Raw genomic sequence first — 17,441 nt, forward strand, 5'->3', positions numbered from 1 at the left:
CATATTGAGTATATGATCCAGACCACACATTAGCATCCCCCGCTTAAAGAGCGGCACATGCCGGTATAGCACTTCAAGGCTTTCTTATGATGCATTTAATCTTTTCAGTTGTCAGCAATAGTTGTATATTATACACAATTATGGTGGATTCTATAACATGTAAAATTCAGTCTAAGCAATTTAAACGTTCCAAAGTAAATCATGCGGCCAGTATGCTACCAATGGTTTCCAATATTTTTAGAAATATTTTAAAGTATACTCACAACTTCAAATTTTGGCATTCATTCAACATAATATGACAATAAGATGAGCTACCAGCACTTTCTTGTTCTACTAGTGCTTGTTTCTAACTAGAGCTATACTGTAAATCTAGGTGGCAAAAAATTAAGAAGAGTATTTCCTATAAAAATTAATCACAAAACCAATCATTTTTGCCTCTAAAATGAACAAGACTTTATTTTACTTTGACTGCATAGTATTATCTTGAGTTAACAAGTAATGAAACACATCTTACAGTCAGAAAGCCATCTTTCATACCCTAATTACTGATTTACATTGCAAAAAGCTAACAGTGAGAACGCATTGTGCCACAAAGTATTTTGCATATTAGAGCAAGTCAATATAAAAAGGAGTTAACATTTGTATTCAGTGGAGTAGAAATCTTGAAGCTACTGCCACAAGAGTTACAATTACAGTTAAGAAGTTGTATTTTTACCTCCAGAAAGTCTACATCATTACAAAATCAACAATATAATGATATGAACGCTACTGACCCACTGCAAATCATTAAACACATGATTTACATCATATTATGAAGAAAAAAGAAAAAAATCTTGAGGTGTTGCAGGAGGACTTGCACAATTTAATCAACCAAATGCAAAACTGCAACATTTAATTAATAACTCTTTTCCACACACACAGTCCTGAGCAACCAAAACCACAGGCACTGTAGTTTGTGGTCATGCAGTTCCCTAAGCAACTCTGCACCTGCGTATCAAATGCATTTGCCTTCTGAATTCGCTGCTTCTCTCGGAACTCCTTGTGTCCTCTCCTTGCAGGAAACCTTGCACCCGAGCTTCTTTCTCTGACAGCCCATTAGACTCAAAATTTCAAGTCACCTCTTTATACAAGCTTCATCTAAGACGACCTTCTCTGTTTTCAAGGACCTTGTAATGGATCATTATACCTTACCACACGAGTTTGGCTCAAATAGTGACTCTAATACATGTATGTATGAATTTGATACCTCATGAATTCTCTCTACATGCTCCAATGCTCCTCAAGGCAGTTTTAGTTCTATCTGTACCACAACCTTGGAAACAGGAAGATAAGCACAAAACCAGTCCAGCAAACTATTACCGCATATGAAACAGGCCAAGTTGGCTTTCAGAAGCTTCACCTAACTTGCAGGGCTGGTGGTGTCCTTGCCACAACCACTCAGATCACAAGCTCAGCCAAAATGCAGCTGTGGGCATTTCTGAACGAAAACTCAAGATTTCTTTTCAGTGCAATGTTTGGTGAAAAAGGGAAAAACTTGGGGAGGTACGCATGCCTAATCCTTAGCCAGAGAGATATGGCTAAGAATCTCTTCCAGATCTTGCCATACAGATGTGGCTAGAATGATCCAAGACCTTTATTCAGCGTCTCGCACATGCTGGACAGGCTGGGATTTCCCTTTTTTTAAGGAACTACTCTTCAATCCTTTGATCTGCTGCAGGAAGGGGAAATCTGAGTGACTATACAGACACATCTTTGTTAAAAGCTGCTTCATTTTCCAAAGTCAAACTGTGTTCTCAGATGAAGCATACAGATTTTAATTAGCCTCAAATCAACAGCAGCATCATATATGCAGTTTCTGTAAATTTAAAGGAGGTACATTTTACAGACATTACATAAAAATTACCTCAGCAACCACTTAAGTACAGGAAGCTATGCTCAAAATTTATTTCCAGGATAACCTAATCCTACCTAAAAAAAAGTAAGGTAAAAACTACTGTATGTGTAGACTTCCAGAAGCTAAAATGTGGGATCAAGTCACCTTTTTAAAAAGGATTAGAAACTAGTTGTATTAGGCACAGCTGGCTCTGTTAGTATAACACAAATGCTGCAAAGAAGGGAGATTATAATTCAAGTCTCTGTTGGTGATTTATCTATTTCAGTTGGTTGGGTTGCATCCTTCCTTATAAAAGCAATGACTCATCTAAATAACTTAAATTGAGACTGGGAAATGACAAGAGTTGTTTCTCCCCTTACCAGTGCTTTCCCAGCACCAAAAACTACATCTTGTTAGGACAATGACTTCAAGTATTTGCTAACAATACATTAGAATCATAGAATGCTTTGGGTTGGAAAGGACCTTTAGAGGTCACCCAGCCCACCCCCCTGCAGTGAGCAGGGACAGCTTTAACCAGATCAGGTTGCTCAGAGCCCCGTCCAACCTCACCTTGAAGGTTGCCAGGGATGGGGCCTCCACTGCCTCTCTGGGCAACCTGTGCCAGTGCTTCACCACCCTCATTGTAAAAAATGCCTTCCTTATATCCAGTCTAAATCTATTCTTCTCTAGTTTAAATCTGTTATTCCTTGTCCTGTCACAACAGGCTTTGCTAAAAAGATTGTCCCCATCCTTCCTGTAGGCCCCCTTTAAGTATTGGAAGACCGCAATAAGGTCTCCTCACAGCCTTCTCTTCTCCAGGCTGAACAAGCCCAGGTCTCTCAGCCTGGCCTCATAGGAGAGGTGCGCCAGCCCTCGGATCATTTTGGTGGCCCTCTTCTGGACCCGCTCCAACAGGTCCATGTCCTTCTTGTGCTGAGGGCCCCAGAGCTGGACGCAGTGCTCCAGGTGAGGTCTCACCAGAGCAGAGCAGAGGGGCAGAATCACCTCCCTCGACCTGCTGGCCACGCTTCGTTGGATGCAGCCCAGGATGCGGTTGGCGTTCTGGGCTGCAAGCGCACATTGCCGGCTCATGTCCAGCTTTTCACCCACCAGTACCCCCAAGTCCTTCTCCGCAGGGCTGCTCTCAATCCCTTCATCCCCCAGCCTGTATTGATATCGGGGGTTGCCTCATCCCAGGTGCAGGACCTTGCACTTGGCCTTGTTGAACCTCATGAGGTTCACACAGGCCCACCTCTCCAGCTTGTCCAGGTCCCTGTGGATCACATCTCGTCCTTCCGGTGTGTCAACCGCACCACTTGGCTTGGTGTCATCTGCAAACTTGCTGAGGGTGCACTCAATCCCACTATGTCATTGATGAAGATATTAAACAGCACTGGTCCCGGTATGGACCCCTGAGGGGCTCCACTTGTCACTGGTCTCCATGTGGACATCGAGCCGTTGACCACTACCCTCTGGATGCGACCATCCAGCCAATTCCTTATCCACCAAACACTCCACCCATCAAATCCATATCTCCACAATTTAGAGAGAAGGATGTTGTGGGGATGTTAGTTCTCCATTTAACACAGAAAACACTTAACGACGTGGCTGAGAAGGTTATAACTTTCTGTGGGACCAATAATGCCATAAGCTATGGAAACATCAGTATGTTTCTGATAGTTATCCATTACTATTTCTGATAGTTATCCATTACTACAGAGTTGAAAAAGGAATAATGCTTTTTGTATAACTATTTTCTGTACAGCAGCAAAACCACACTTGATTTTTTCACACATTCAGAAAAGTTTCAGGGCTACTGAACAGATTTGATTTTCACAGTAATGTAGCTCTTCAAATGTTGTTTTCTTCTGAAATTGCTATATAAACACCCTTACAATTCATTCATATGTATTTTTACACTGACGTAAGTCAGAGCCTCCTAAACTACAGAACTCATTCCATCAGTGGAATAAAAATCATGTCAAGATGGTGGTATGTCATCAGTTCCTGATTCTGCTTTTGCACAGATGTCTGACAGGACAGCAGTAGCCCCCCAAAGTATCAAGCACACAATGAAAGCAGAACCTCTGAGAACACAAGCAGAGGATGACTTCAGATGACCCAGTGTATAAATACAAATCAAAAATGGTCTGTTACTGATGCAGCCTTTACAGCTGGCTAAAATCAGTCTTGGAGTATAACAAAGACAACAAAGATCATGTGTAAAATATTACATATATGGCAAAACCAGAAGACATAATAAGAAAACATTTTTAAAAATTGCTTCTAAGAGAAAAAGAACAAAGAAAGGACAGTGAGCAGAACTGCTCCAGTACTGCCATCCCCATTCAAGTATACCACACCAGATGAGGCTATTTACCCACTCAAGTCCTCCTTCACTTTCAGTGGAGAAAAAGAGGTGTGTTTTGCTTTGCCACACCATATTTTGCTAATGCAATTCAACAATCATATGGAGAGCAAAATAAAATGCTTTATAACTGGGTGAAATAACAGCATGTGTATGGGTGCACGTTTTCTGCTCCAGCCTTCTAATACAGTAAGACTGATAACCACAGCACTGAGTCTGAGTAAACTCAGAGAACAGACTGAGCATAATATGTAGTGTTTTCTGTCTGGGGGTATTATTTTGACTGACTGTGTATGTGAATAAGAGTCTATGAGACTGAGTAGCACTGTACATCTGTATTGAGATGTATGCTTTGTTCAGATTCTTGCTAAAGCTGAGAATAAAGTAATGATGTTAGACAGCTTCCAGAAACCAGCTTTTAAGAATGCTGTTTTGATTCAGCCCTTTCAAAGAAATAAACTGTAATTTCAAATCTAGTTTATGTTAACTAGAGAAAGAGTCTTTGACTGTATGTGCCTTTTTTTAACTCTCAGTAGCAGAACTGACAAGTTCCCCACCGCCTTCCTGATATTTTTTCTTCTAAGTATTTTTCTTTTTTAGTTATGTTGTTTAAGATGCAATGTTGGCAATGAGATATTGCTAGAGGCTTTGGACTGATGCCTTTTGAAGCTTCCACTTTTCCCAACTTTTACTAGCAATAAAGAATTTGTTTCTAGAAACATGTAATTTTAATTACAAAATTACCCCAAAAACATAAATGGAATTTAATTGGTTACAAAGTAATATTTTCACATAATCAAGGGATTGTTTGGGGGATTTAAGGCATAATTTATTAGTTCTGGATAAGGCGCACATTTTGATTCCTACAGGCAAATAACAAACTGATTAGTAAGTGTAATAAAGCAGTTTATTTGTCTGACAATTGGCAGCTGGAAGTGCAATAACTTACTTGATCAATTGCCATTTTAAAGAACATTAAAGCTTTTCATAATTATGCTATCTATATGGTATGCAGATGAACAACAATACAGCATTACCCCTATTACACTACTGATTTAATATGATGTTTCTGCCAGGTTTTGTACCTTTCCACATAATGCAAAAGGAAGTAATTACTTTTTGTACTGAAAGATTGAAGAATTGACTCCCTTTTAGATATGCAAAGAATTTGACTATAGGAAGAACTAAAGATGACAGCTTCTCTTGATCAAATTTTTTCTGATATTCAAAACCATGCATGTCAGTTTTGAGAAAGAGTCTTAGCTTTCCAGTCACTTAGTTCTTCAGAATTCTGTAGTTGTCAAGTGAAGATAGCCACCTTTCTCTGTCAGGAAGCTTTTACAATTTGTTACATAAAATGAAGTTCTTATGTTCCTTAATTCAATTACTTTGTCAGGTAACATCAATAGCTAACAGGTTTTGGAGTCCAGTTCTTTGATGGTCTAGCCTCACTGAATTCAGTGGATCTAAGCCAACACAGGAAGCCACCACAGAGCCAATAAATACCATCTGCATTTCAGACAGACATTATAGAATGGAAAAGACTATAACAAATGTGTAAGATCACCTTTTTGAGATCAAATGATACTTCAGTGATCTAGGTAAGGAAATATTTACCAGTTGGAAGTTCAGATGAACTAGAGTACACTGCCTTAAGGTCAATGGAGATTGCCTTGGTTCCCTACTGTTTTACTGAAAATGTCTTGCATCCAATTAAAAAGAAAACCAGGAAAAAAATATTACATTAAAATCACATAAGTTTAAAGAAAAAGTGAACAAGTTAAAAAACTTGAACACAGGGACAAATGAGATATGATATACCATAACATGCAAAGACACCTAAACACAAACACATTCAGAAAACAGGTATTCTCTTTTCAACTCAACATCAGTACAGTTAACCCCATTCTTCTATTACTCTCAAAGAATCACGTTTAAAACAGATTTACAAAGGGGATCTATTTTAAAGTCTTTGGTAGAGAATCAATTCTGGAATGCTATTCTGTGCTATATGAGAAAGGTCAAAAACCCTGTTAAAATTCTAATGGAATTTAAGTTTTAATGACTAGAAACATAGGCTCTGTATCACTGAAAACTACAGAGCGGAGTTTCTATTTTATTGCCATTTCTCATTAAGCCAATCTACAGAAGTACAGGCCTACTAGTAAGAAGCTCAATATATTTATATTTCTAACATAATGTTCCATGAGACCTTACATAATTTAATTTTAGTAATAAACATTTTAACAAATTGTACATTCCCCTTCTACACTATGAGCCTTCAAAAAAAGGTGAAGGAGCGCTAAGGAAATACCACAATTCATTCTTTGGACTCTTTATTCCACTGTCGAAGTTGTGAATCATCTGTCAATTAGCTTATCTTTTACCTCATTTCCTGAAAAAGACAAGCAGTGGTAGATTTTCCTAGCTTTCTAATACCCAAAGAATCTGCTGTCACTAATGACTTCTACCTCAAATCATCTCCTTGAAGTAGGGAAGCATTCTTCCATCTTTATTAATAGAGAACTGAAGTACAAGGTAAAGATAGCAAATTGTACAAACAAGCCTGTGGCTAAGTTGTGATTTCTAACATCTCAGCCAGTTTATCCACCAGTTCCTCTTGTTGCTAGTGAATGCCTTTAATAACTCTACCATTCTACTTGCATAAAGCAACTTCTACCAACTCTTCCCCTTCACATATCACTTACTTTCCCAGAAATCCTTCCGGTTCCCGTGAATATTCCCAGTCCTCACATGCACTGATGACCAGGAGGATCTCCAACCTACGGTTGGAGGCTTCCCACTTCCCCTTTTTCCTAGCAGTTTGCAATGCTTACAGATTCTAGATGAATTTAGCATTAATACAGAGATAGCTCTCTTGCCACTTATTCAGGATTTGCATATAAGTTTGAGATGAAAACACATACAGTTTGTGTTTCAACCAATGTGGTACTCTCTTTGGCTATTACTATTGATCACTAACTGAACTACTCTAGCATTAGGTGAGAATTCTGCATGGAAAAAAGGTAAACTATCATTAAGTAATCTACCTTTCAACTAACAAATTGCTGATTAATTAAATCTCTTACTGATACTCTCTATGGCAATAATTACTCCCTGTAGCAAGTAACGCCTGCAGCATTTAAGAATGTCTCCCTCCCCCATCTGACCTCTCTGCATAATAGGGATTCTGCATCTGTTCTACTTAAAAATCAACATAATATATTAATACAATTGCTACACAAATCCTTATTTATCAGTCATGACTTTACATCATACAGTGTAAAGAACGTTGCAGAGTTGCACTGCTGTATAGTACATACCCCATGTTCTTTAGCAGCCATAACCACTTTTGAAAGAATATCTTCTTCAACAAATGGCCTCACAGCATCATGAATAATCACTACTTCTGGTTTCTGGAGAAGACGGTTGGAAAATTCATTCTCTGCAAACACTTTCAATCCATTGAAAATTGAACGGTGACGAGTTATTCCACCTTTTACTACCATAACTCTTTTGTGGCCATATTTTTCAATTATAGACTTCATTGTTTCAATATTTTCAGGAGAGACCACCACAATAATGTCAGATATCCAATTTATCCTAGAAAAAACAGTACAAAGACAGAGAAAGTAGACATGAATGACTAAATAAAAGTACAGATATTGCCATGAAACAAAGAATCATAGAATCATAGAATCTTTTAGGTTGGAAAAGACCTTTAAGATCATCCAGTCCAACCATTAACCTAACATTATCAAGTCCACCACTAAACCAAGTAAGGGTAGAGTAGCAACCCCACGCCTCCCGGCTTGGTGGATGGATCATTTATATCATATAAAAAGAAATTCAAGATGGCTAAATGAAGCATCTCTCAATATACTCAAGTCCATGTTTTTGTGTGTGTATTAGTACTTCACCCCTAAAGGCAGAAAGAGCTACATGAGAGGATCTCTACCAATACATGGTTGTCAACCAAAGTAACTGGAACTCTGGGAAGGTACTTGCTTCCCACAGCCAGTTCGCGGGGTGGGGAGCACCTTCTGATAACCACTTGAAAAGCCTTCAAAATATTTCTTAACTCCAGACTTGTTCCTAGCTTCAAACGTTAGCTTCTACATCAATCAGCTACAGTCTGTTATTTTAGCTTTCTCTAAATTCAGTCTCCAGTAAACTGGTAAAACCTGGGACCTGGAATACTCCATGTTCTACTGTGCAGTACATTGTCTACAAGTGAATAAGAGGATCAAGAAAAACTCTGAAACAAAGATCACTATCAAGACAGGCATGAGCAGTATTTGTCATATTGCTAATGAATCAAAACTGTGACACTTGAATATTGACAGGAAACATTGTACTGGTAGTTTGCAAATAATATATATATACACACACACACACACACGAAGGTTTCTGCTCTAGGAAGCTAGCAAAATGTAAGAACATGGCTATGCTAGGTAAAATTACCATAATATGAAAAGCATATTTTTAGAGAACTTCAAGCTTCTACTGTTGGTATGAGCCTAGCTGATACCATTCTCCATGACCCACAACCCACAAGATTAAAACCAGTCATAACTGAAGTTAGGCTGAAGTCATACTTCTGTCAAAGGACCTAGGAACACAAATTAGTCAAATGTGGCATACTGTAATTCAAAATAATAGAAATACCATAACAAATCCAGCTATTTCAGTGTCTTATTTCCTAAATGGTATGTAGAGAGCATAAAAAAGGATTTTAAATTGTTTTATTTCCTTTCTGTGTCTCCACAGATGACAGGAAGGTATTTTAGCATGACAGACAAGAAACTCATCAGACGAGCAATGATTACAAAAACAATTTACTGTAGTAAAATTACTCATGTGTAGCCTACACATCTACCTAGGAAGGGAGAGAGACAATTATGGTGTATTCTTTCAACTAAAACTAGTAAAGCTATTGAAACTGATTTTGCAGACACAAGATGGACTAAGGTGCTAAATACTTCCAGTTAGAAAAATAAGAGTAAGAAATTTACAGTTCAGAAATACACAAGCTCAAGGTATTGGTTTCTGCAATAACACATGAGAGAGCATTGCCTAGGAACAATCCTCACTCCAAAAGCAAAGTCATCTGTGATACAAACCACTCCCCTAGAACTATGTGAAACAACAAAGCATCTTCCACCTTCTGTATGGTAGTTTTGTAATTAATAGAACTCCATGGAAAGTTATTTCAATGAATTTTAAAATAACTATTAAAAAGAAATGGAAGTGCTATTAGCATTCTTCAAAAGAAAAATATTTGTCCTTATGTTCATTTTACTCTTAACAAAGGCAGAAAATACAGCCAAACCAACATATTTTTTAAGTACTGAAGTTGTTCAAATGCAAAATCTGAAGTCATATGGTTTCAAGTTTCATTTCAACTTGTCACTCACCACAGGTTCATCAAAAGGTTTTCAAACCTCTCAAATGAGTCCTGGCATAGTCTTACATTTAGCCACAAAACTTAGCACCTCTGCATGACTTCCACTCAGAACTAGGGCAAACTAATTGGATTCATCTCGTTCTTTTGAATATTGAGACTCAGCCATTTAAATAAAGCAAAATTCAAGAAGAGTTATTTCACACTAAATAAGAGCTCTGCACATATATTTGCAGAAAGACTGTAGCCTTACACAGTTCCCAGAAACAGTGGACAGTCTGCACATTCACTAGTGACTGTGTAAGAGCACTGACATTTCCCATTCTGGAGTCAAATGAAACAGATTATGAGGCACCGGGGTAGTACACAACATCTTCCAAGAAGGGAAGAGAATAGAAGTACCGGCCAGCCTGTGATAAACCTCTTCACGGGGCAGGGGACTGGAATGGCTCGAGGCCTCCAGTGGTACAATACACCAAAAAGTGACAGGATGCGGTCACAGCTCCACCCTGTGTCTGGATAAACACATTTATAAAGTTGAGTATGTCCTCCTTAATCTCATTCTGGACTAATGTCCTATGATTAGAGCTGTGATTTAGAGATGCAACCTATTCATATAAGAGTATAAATGTATCCTCTAGATTGATTAGGTACAACAACAGCTTAAGCTTTGAAGCCTAACATGTCCCACCAAAACTCATGAAAAGTACTAATTCAGTAAAGTATGCTACAAATTCTCACAAAAGAGAACTGCGCACCACACACGTACTTATTCTTTCAAAGATCTGCTTATGGAAATGTTGCAAAGTGTTTTAATGAAGTAGAAAGATATTAGTATACGCTCAATCTGGCACTAAATGGATCTTTTTTTTTTGCCCTCCCTCAAGTTGTCACACCCTTTTCTTCAGAAAGATTTCATACTATAATAAGAAGAAACTCAGGACCTGCTCAAAACCAATTTAAAAATAGCAAACACCCTGTCCATTTTATAACTGTAATATTAGATCAAGACAATGCAAGTTTCAGAAAGAATCAGCACAAGGCATGAAAAAGATCAGAGTACTATACCCCAATGTGCTTTAACAAGCACTGAATACAGAACTCCAGTGCTTCCATACAACACAGGCTGTAGTTCTAGAGTGGAAAATCAGGTCTGATCAAACAAAACAAAAGTAACAACCCCAGTTCCCAGTTATAATCACTTTACAACTGCCTTGGGAGGACCTCAATATTAGTAGAAGGAAAACAATGAGGCAGAAAAGGACTGTATGTTTTGTTTCCTGCAACTGTCCTTGTCATCACCTACAGACAGACCAGCTGCCTGGTAGAAAATAGTATCATTTCATTGAATTTCAAACAAAAGTACATACATTTATATCAGCTGAGCTAGAACTCAAAGTAAAGGAGCTCATTAACTGAGCAACAGATTAAGCTATTACATGACTTCACATCACAGACTGCAGAGAAAATGAAATAACTGATGAGTTATGCTCTGAGACTATCACCTCAATGGCATGCTCAAGTACAAATGTGACTGAGGTTTAATCCTCTGTCAGTTCATTCACGTACAAACAAATTCTGAGCCTGAAACCTGACATAATGCTTAAATGCTCAAACTCCGTTTCTTACAACTCTTACTCAGACCAGTAACAACCTATTTAACACACAACCTACTGAAATTGGCAGTTGTATCAGCAAAACAAGGCCAGAACCAGGCAGTCACTGCTGAGATGGCTTTAGCAGTGCACGAGACGATCTTTCACCACCACAGAAACTCTTCAGAGGTACAAGATAAATCATTGTTACTTTTCCTGATCTTATTGTTCAAGCACCAAATGAGACAAAGAACTGTCAAGAACAAAATGCATTTGCAGAATGCAAGCACAACTTCCTTTTGCTCTGTAACAGCTTTGTTATGACTTTATTGATACATGAAAAAAATATATGAATACATATGTACCTTTTACAATACAAAAATGGAAGCAGGGAGCTTTTAAGTCTGAAAAGGTACATTCACAGGCACATTAAGGAAGTTTTGAGCATCTCATGTACAGCAGCCATCCATTTTTTCCTGAAGGAAAATGTTCCTTATTAGTCAGACAAAATAACAAAGATACCTTCATAAAGTTAGAACAATTGGATTGTTTGCTATGATTCTTTTTAGCTCACAAGCAATTTCAAGAATAAGCTAATGATAACTGGACAAAAAGAACTATCCCAATAGATACATTTAACAAAACTGTAATTGTGTGACCTGTAGAGCCAGTGAACATGTATCAGCCAACAGGGGAAAATACTTCGCAAATAAATTACACAATACATTTCTGAAGAGGCAATTCTTTGGAAGCTTCTCCAAGGTGATGTTTTTTTGATATCAGGCCACCTATTTTAAGAGACTACATTACAGTAAAGAAAGTAAACATAGCTGTCTGAAACCTTTATGGAAAATTTTTATTCTGCCAGTAAAGACATTAATTCTGCTTTCTTCTTTCATAACTCCTCACTATACTTTCAACAGCTGGTGACATATGAGCACCGCAAGAATAGCAGCAGCTTATTTGACCCACAATGATTTTAAAATCAACCTTTACCTTAGTCTGTTTTCCTCTCTACAGTTTTAGTAAAATATGTGTGCGCATGCGCACAAAGAGCTGAGATTCCTCCCTGTCTCAGAAAATGAACTGGGAATGTTCTGTTCTAAACAAACACACACACACACACACAAAATTAAAATCAAGGAACAACCCTACTGGTTTGTACAGAAGCAAAAAGGAGGAACGTCATTCTAGTTCTGTTGAACTTGATGCAAAAGCCTTGCACAGTTCAACAAAAGCAGAAACAAACCCAATGGGAAAAACAGACTTCTAAGTTCTCTGACACACTTTAATTTTACCCCCAAGGTAGGACCTGACCTTCCTATCAGCACCACTATACTGGCAATAAAACCCAATAATTTCTCCTCACCCTGTTTTTTCTCACCTTCCCTTCCTAAGGGCATCATCTTTGATTATTATTGGCAGGCCAACATTCTACATGCTGTCATCCTATGCAACAGGATGCACTGCTTATTTGTTCATGTCTGCTCTTGTCTTGTCTGCCGGTTTTTCCACATCAGTATTGCAGATTCTCACTACCTTCACCTGAACAGTGTAAAAATCTTTTTCTCCTGATTTTCAAAAAGCACATGCAAAGCACCTGCAAATTCTCGATTTGTTCATGTATTTCTGTCTATATACTGCTACATTTTTTCCAGGTTAAAAAAAAAGCTCAAAAATAGCTGCAGTAGCTGAGATAACCAGTTCAACAGAAGTTATTACAGGCCAATGAGTCAATGATTCATTCAATTACAGCAGGTAAACAATAAGCATCAGAAGATAGTATCAAGCTAAACACAGAAAATCTGCCACTTACGGGTGATAGATTATGTGACAAACTGCAGTTCCTCAATATTACATTTTTGTGTGTACATTTGCACAAAGGACAAGGTACCTGCTTTGGAGTTTCAAAGTCAGAAATAAAAGTGTTGAGACGAAAATGAAAGCCATTCTGAGCTTTAGAGTACATCTGTTCCCAACTCCCCATACGCATACTTACCAGCCAACACTTCAATTCAGTGCAGAGATGGCAGAAAGCTCTGCCTGTGAGAGCACTGGCACCAGTTATTTCACACCTGAAGTTAAGCAAAAGCACTAGGTTGTTACCCTCACAAACAACTTGGGATCACACGCCAGGTTGGACTATACAATTAGAATTCAATCTTCTGATTTTTTGCAGCTTTAGGACATAAATATAATACTGTTGCTCAAAGAACTGTTATTTTGCCAGAGCTTACTGGCAGCAAAAATGAAAGGTTTTGGGGTTTTTTTTCAATGAATAATGTTTTATTTTCCTATGAATATAATTTCCTCCCCAAACCTCACTCTGTTTTCTCTTCCAGGTCTCCTACATACTGAGTTAGGATATTATTCTTCTCTGTAGATTCCCATGACATTTTGGCAGAAGTTACAGCTGTGACAGGCTTTGGATTGGAGGTTTTGCTTACTGATGTGTTTAGCTTTGTGACTGGCTGCTGTTGAAAATTAAATAAAGAAAACAAGCAATATTTCTTTCATAAAGTAGCAAGTGACCTGAGGGAAGCCTCTCTGGGTGGGAATGGAAAAAGAGTCCCAATTTTGATGTTGTACAAGTTTCCATGAGTTAAGAACTTTGGGAGATGTTGGCAATTCCATTTCTTTTCACCACCCTCCACTCCTCCCCTACTCTCTAAAATCTCCAGGTTTGTTTTCTACAAGTTCCTGCAAAACATCCAGAATACATCTGACACTCCACTCCTACCTGCAGTGTTTCAAGTGACACTAGATACAAGACTTACATTATGTTAACATTTGACAATAATATATTAACTGTCAGTCACATACCTCAAACTCAACAGTCTCATGAAAAGGAAAAACCTGACTGCTGAGATCCCATTACTTATACACTTTGCTCCAACACAAAGTTACACATGCAGCCTCACGCTATGTGAGCTATCATCTTCTAGCCTATCTATCTAACTAACTATCTATCTATCTAACTGTATCTTAAGCAAAGCCAAGGGGGCATCTAAGCTTCCTGCTGAGGCAGGGCGTTCCACCACGGACTTCACCATGGTGAAGCATAACGCAGCGCTGTAGAGCACTGAGTTCATCCTAGTATGAATAGTGAATCTTTTTTCGAGGCCTCTGGCCAGTATCAAGACCATCTCCAATGGCTATGGGAGAAGAGATCTTTTTTCAAGGCCTCTGGATAGTATTATGACTGTCTCCAATGGCTATAGCAGGCTTTCGGCTCACCGAACCAGCCACTGCAGCTACTGAAACACTCGAGCTTCGAGGCTGAGGGCCTCGAACAGATCTCCAGCAGCAATGGAAAGCAACACAGCTTCAAGGCGTCTGCAGTGCCGGGGAGAGAGGAGATCCACCCGGGATGGCGGTGGCAGAGCGCCCGGCTCCCGCCCGGTACCTCTCCCCAGGTGAGCCCGCCCAGTCGCCGCTCAGAGCACCCCCGGTCTGCGCCAGGCCTACGTGTTCCCAGCCACCCTGTCACTTACTACAGGCTTTGACCGGGCGGGGAGGGAAGGAGATCCCCCCCGAAACGCAAAACCAAACCCCCCGAGGGGCGGGCGGCCAGGGCCTGAGGCGAGGGCGGCTGCCAGCGGCTCTCTGTGGGCTGGGGGCACGGCGAGGGCCGGCGGCCGGGCCTCAAGCGGCGGGGGGCCGGGGGCGGAGGGGAAGGCCCGCAGGGCGCGGAAGGGGAGCCGAGCGGCGCCTGCCTCGTTACCTCTCCATCGCCCGCACCGTGTAGCTGACGAGCGGCCTCCCTTGCAGGGCGCAGAACTGCTTGGGGGTGGCACCACCCAGGCGCTCCCCGCTCCCGCCCGCCGGCAGCACCGCCGCCACCGGCGTGACGGCGGGCCTGGCGTCGCGGTTCCCGCGGCCGGGCTCCATCTGCGCGGGGCGCGGCGGCGGCGGCTCCGCTCCTCGCCCTCCCCGCCCCCCAGCAGTAGGAACTTTATTTGCCCGCGACGTCCGCAATCCAAAGAATACAGCGCCCGCCCGCCCCCAGGGGGGACCGGGCCCTACTCCTCGCCCACCCCGCGCTACGCCAGGCCCCGCAGAGGCCCAGGCAGCCCCGCGGCATACGCCTACACCCCGGAGGGGCCGGCCGGCCGCCCACCCGCCTGGGTCACGCCGGATGGGGGACGGCAAGCAGACCGCAGCACAAGCGCGATACGGCAGCCATTGGCCCTTTAAATGCCCGGCGCGCGGGTGATTCCCCAGCGCGCATGCGCGGCCGCGCCGGGGTGGGTGGTGCCGGCCGCGGGGAGAGCGCGCGCGCGGCCGAGGGGCCGTTAGGCGCCGCGTGCGCGCGGGGCGGGGCGGGGCGGGGCGGGGCGCCCTGCGGTGGGGGCAGGGGCGGGCGGAGGCCCGGGGCCCCCCGGCTCTGGTGCCCACCCCCCCCCCGCCTCGCGCTCTGCTGGGGGGGGCGGGATGCCCCGTCTCAGTGAGGAAATAAACACCTCGTGTTTGCAGCCGAGGGGGAGGCGGGCGGAGCCGCGGCCGTGAGGGGAGTGCTGCTCCACAGGCTGGCTGGGGGCGCCTGCCCAGGTCGGGTGTGTGTTGCCCTTAATCCTAGGAGGGAGAGGTTGAAATAGCGGCAGCCAGTTCACTGGGAGAAGGCGGGGTGTTGCAGCTCTTCTTACGGTGTTGCTGTAAGCAGTAGCCGAGACGGGTTGATCGTAAACTTCCCAGGACTGGTACCCATTAGGTGGCAGAGGAGGCACAGTGCGGGGAGGAGGGGGCTTGCTAGGCCTGACATCAGGTCACGCATCTGAAATCACCAAAACGGCTCTCAGGTTGATATGTCTGGCTTCACTGTACATCACAGGCTGTAACTTGAGCATATTTAAATACTACTCCTACACTCTGCCCTCATCTGAAAGTTTTGGACATCTTGCTGTAAAGATAGCCTTGCAAATCTGAAAAAAACCCTCTTGTGAGCTTGTTGCTGCGTATCAGGGAGCAGTGAGAGCCAGACTATTCGAAAAGGGAAGGAGAGCCTGGAGCGGAGCGTGATACCAAGGCAGGTGAGAACAGTAGCCTCACCAACACGGAGCCAGCATGCTAAGCATGAGTCAGGGTCCGGATCGGGCCCTCGGGGTCAGGTATAGTCTGGTGATCACCTGGCAAGGTCTCAGTGAGGCAGCAGGTCCTGAGGTAAGCCAGGAAGCTGAGCCAGTGGGTGCAAGTCAAGGTAAGGGAGGCACCAGACCGGGTGCAGATGTAGGGGGCCAACAATAAAGACTCTCCTTAAAAGTAACTCCCCGAGGGAAAAGGAGGAAAGGAGGGTCGGGGCCTTGCTTCTGGCTTTCTTCATAACAGCTCTTACTAGTAGAAGACAAGCCTTTGGACTTCGCAAGCTGAACATAACTCTGCCAACTAAACTTGAAGGTTGGTGCACTCGGGGTCCTAACGCTGTCCTCTTTGACATTATTTTTAGGAAAAAATCAGTGTCTTATGTGCAGGGTGTCCTAAAATGACCAGAGGCTTTAGAGTCTGCAGGATTTTTTGATCTATTCTGTATATCTTTGAGAAGCTACCTTATCTACAGCTTTTCAGGTTTCTCTTAGTTGTGTTAAGAGGAACCTAAGTAGAACACGTACGGAGACTGTTCTGAGGAGTAGGTCTGATTGAAAAAGTAGCATGGAAGGAAGTTTTTTATGTCCCAGCTGGGCTGCTTTGCCAGTGCCAGCTGTGGGCTGGGGTAAAATGATCATATGGGATTGCAGAGGCATGGAATCATTTAGGTTGGAAAAGATCTTTAAGAATCATATGTAGGAGTCGCACAATAGGAGTGAAGTGATCCGTGCTAGCAAAGGCAGAGTTCAGAGATATCCTTGATACCTGCAATAGCAGGAAAGTCCTGGAAAACTGGACAGTACAGTGGAGAACATAGGCATTTTACATGCAGAGGGGTCTTGACAGTTAAGACAATGAACAGAAATCACATCAGCTCGTACCATGCAGTGAAACGTGAGAGGGACTGATGGCAAACAAAGCAAAACATTTTCAATGAAAACATACAGATGTACCTTCTAGATACTGATGTCTCCAAAAGCTTCTGTAAGGAACAAACGTTGTTATCACGGGCATTGAAGGAAATGGGCATGTAAAAAAGAAAGAATATGAGTTATACAGATTGCTGAAAAACTTCTGGAATGGAGTCCCCTTTCACCAGTGAAAGCATTAGCTAGAAGT

At 41.9% G+C, this 17,441-nt stretch overlaps 1 protein-coding gene across 1 annotated transcript in view; it reads right to left on the minus strand.

Moving 5' to 3' along the window:
- The window catches only part of CRPPA (CDP-L-ribitol pyrophosphorylase A), a 123,919-nt gene extending 108,788 nt beyond the window's left edge, over window positions 1-15,131 (minus strand). Inside the window, exons 1-2 of the mRNA XM_075706150.1 lie at window positions 14,965-15,131; window positions 7,565-7,844 (exon numbers count right to left, since the gene is read on the minus strand). Coding sequence (XP_075562265.1) covers window positions 7,565-7,844; window positions 14,965-15,131 — 447 coding nt within the window. The remainder of the gene's footprint in view (window positions 1-7,564; window positions 7,845-14,964) is intronic.
- Window positions 15,132-17,441: the final 2,310 nt, after the last annotated feature.

Source organism: Pelecanus crispus, chromosome 2 (genome assembly GCF_030463565.1).
Source record: "Pelecanus crispus isolate bPelCri1 chromosome 2, bPelCri1.pri, whole genome shotgun sequence".
Lineage (NCBI taxonomy): Eukaryota > Metazoa > Chordata > Aves > Pelecaniformes > Pelecanidae > Pelecanus > Pelecanus crispus.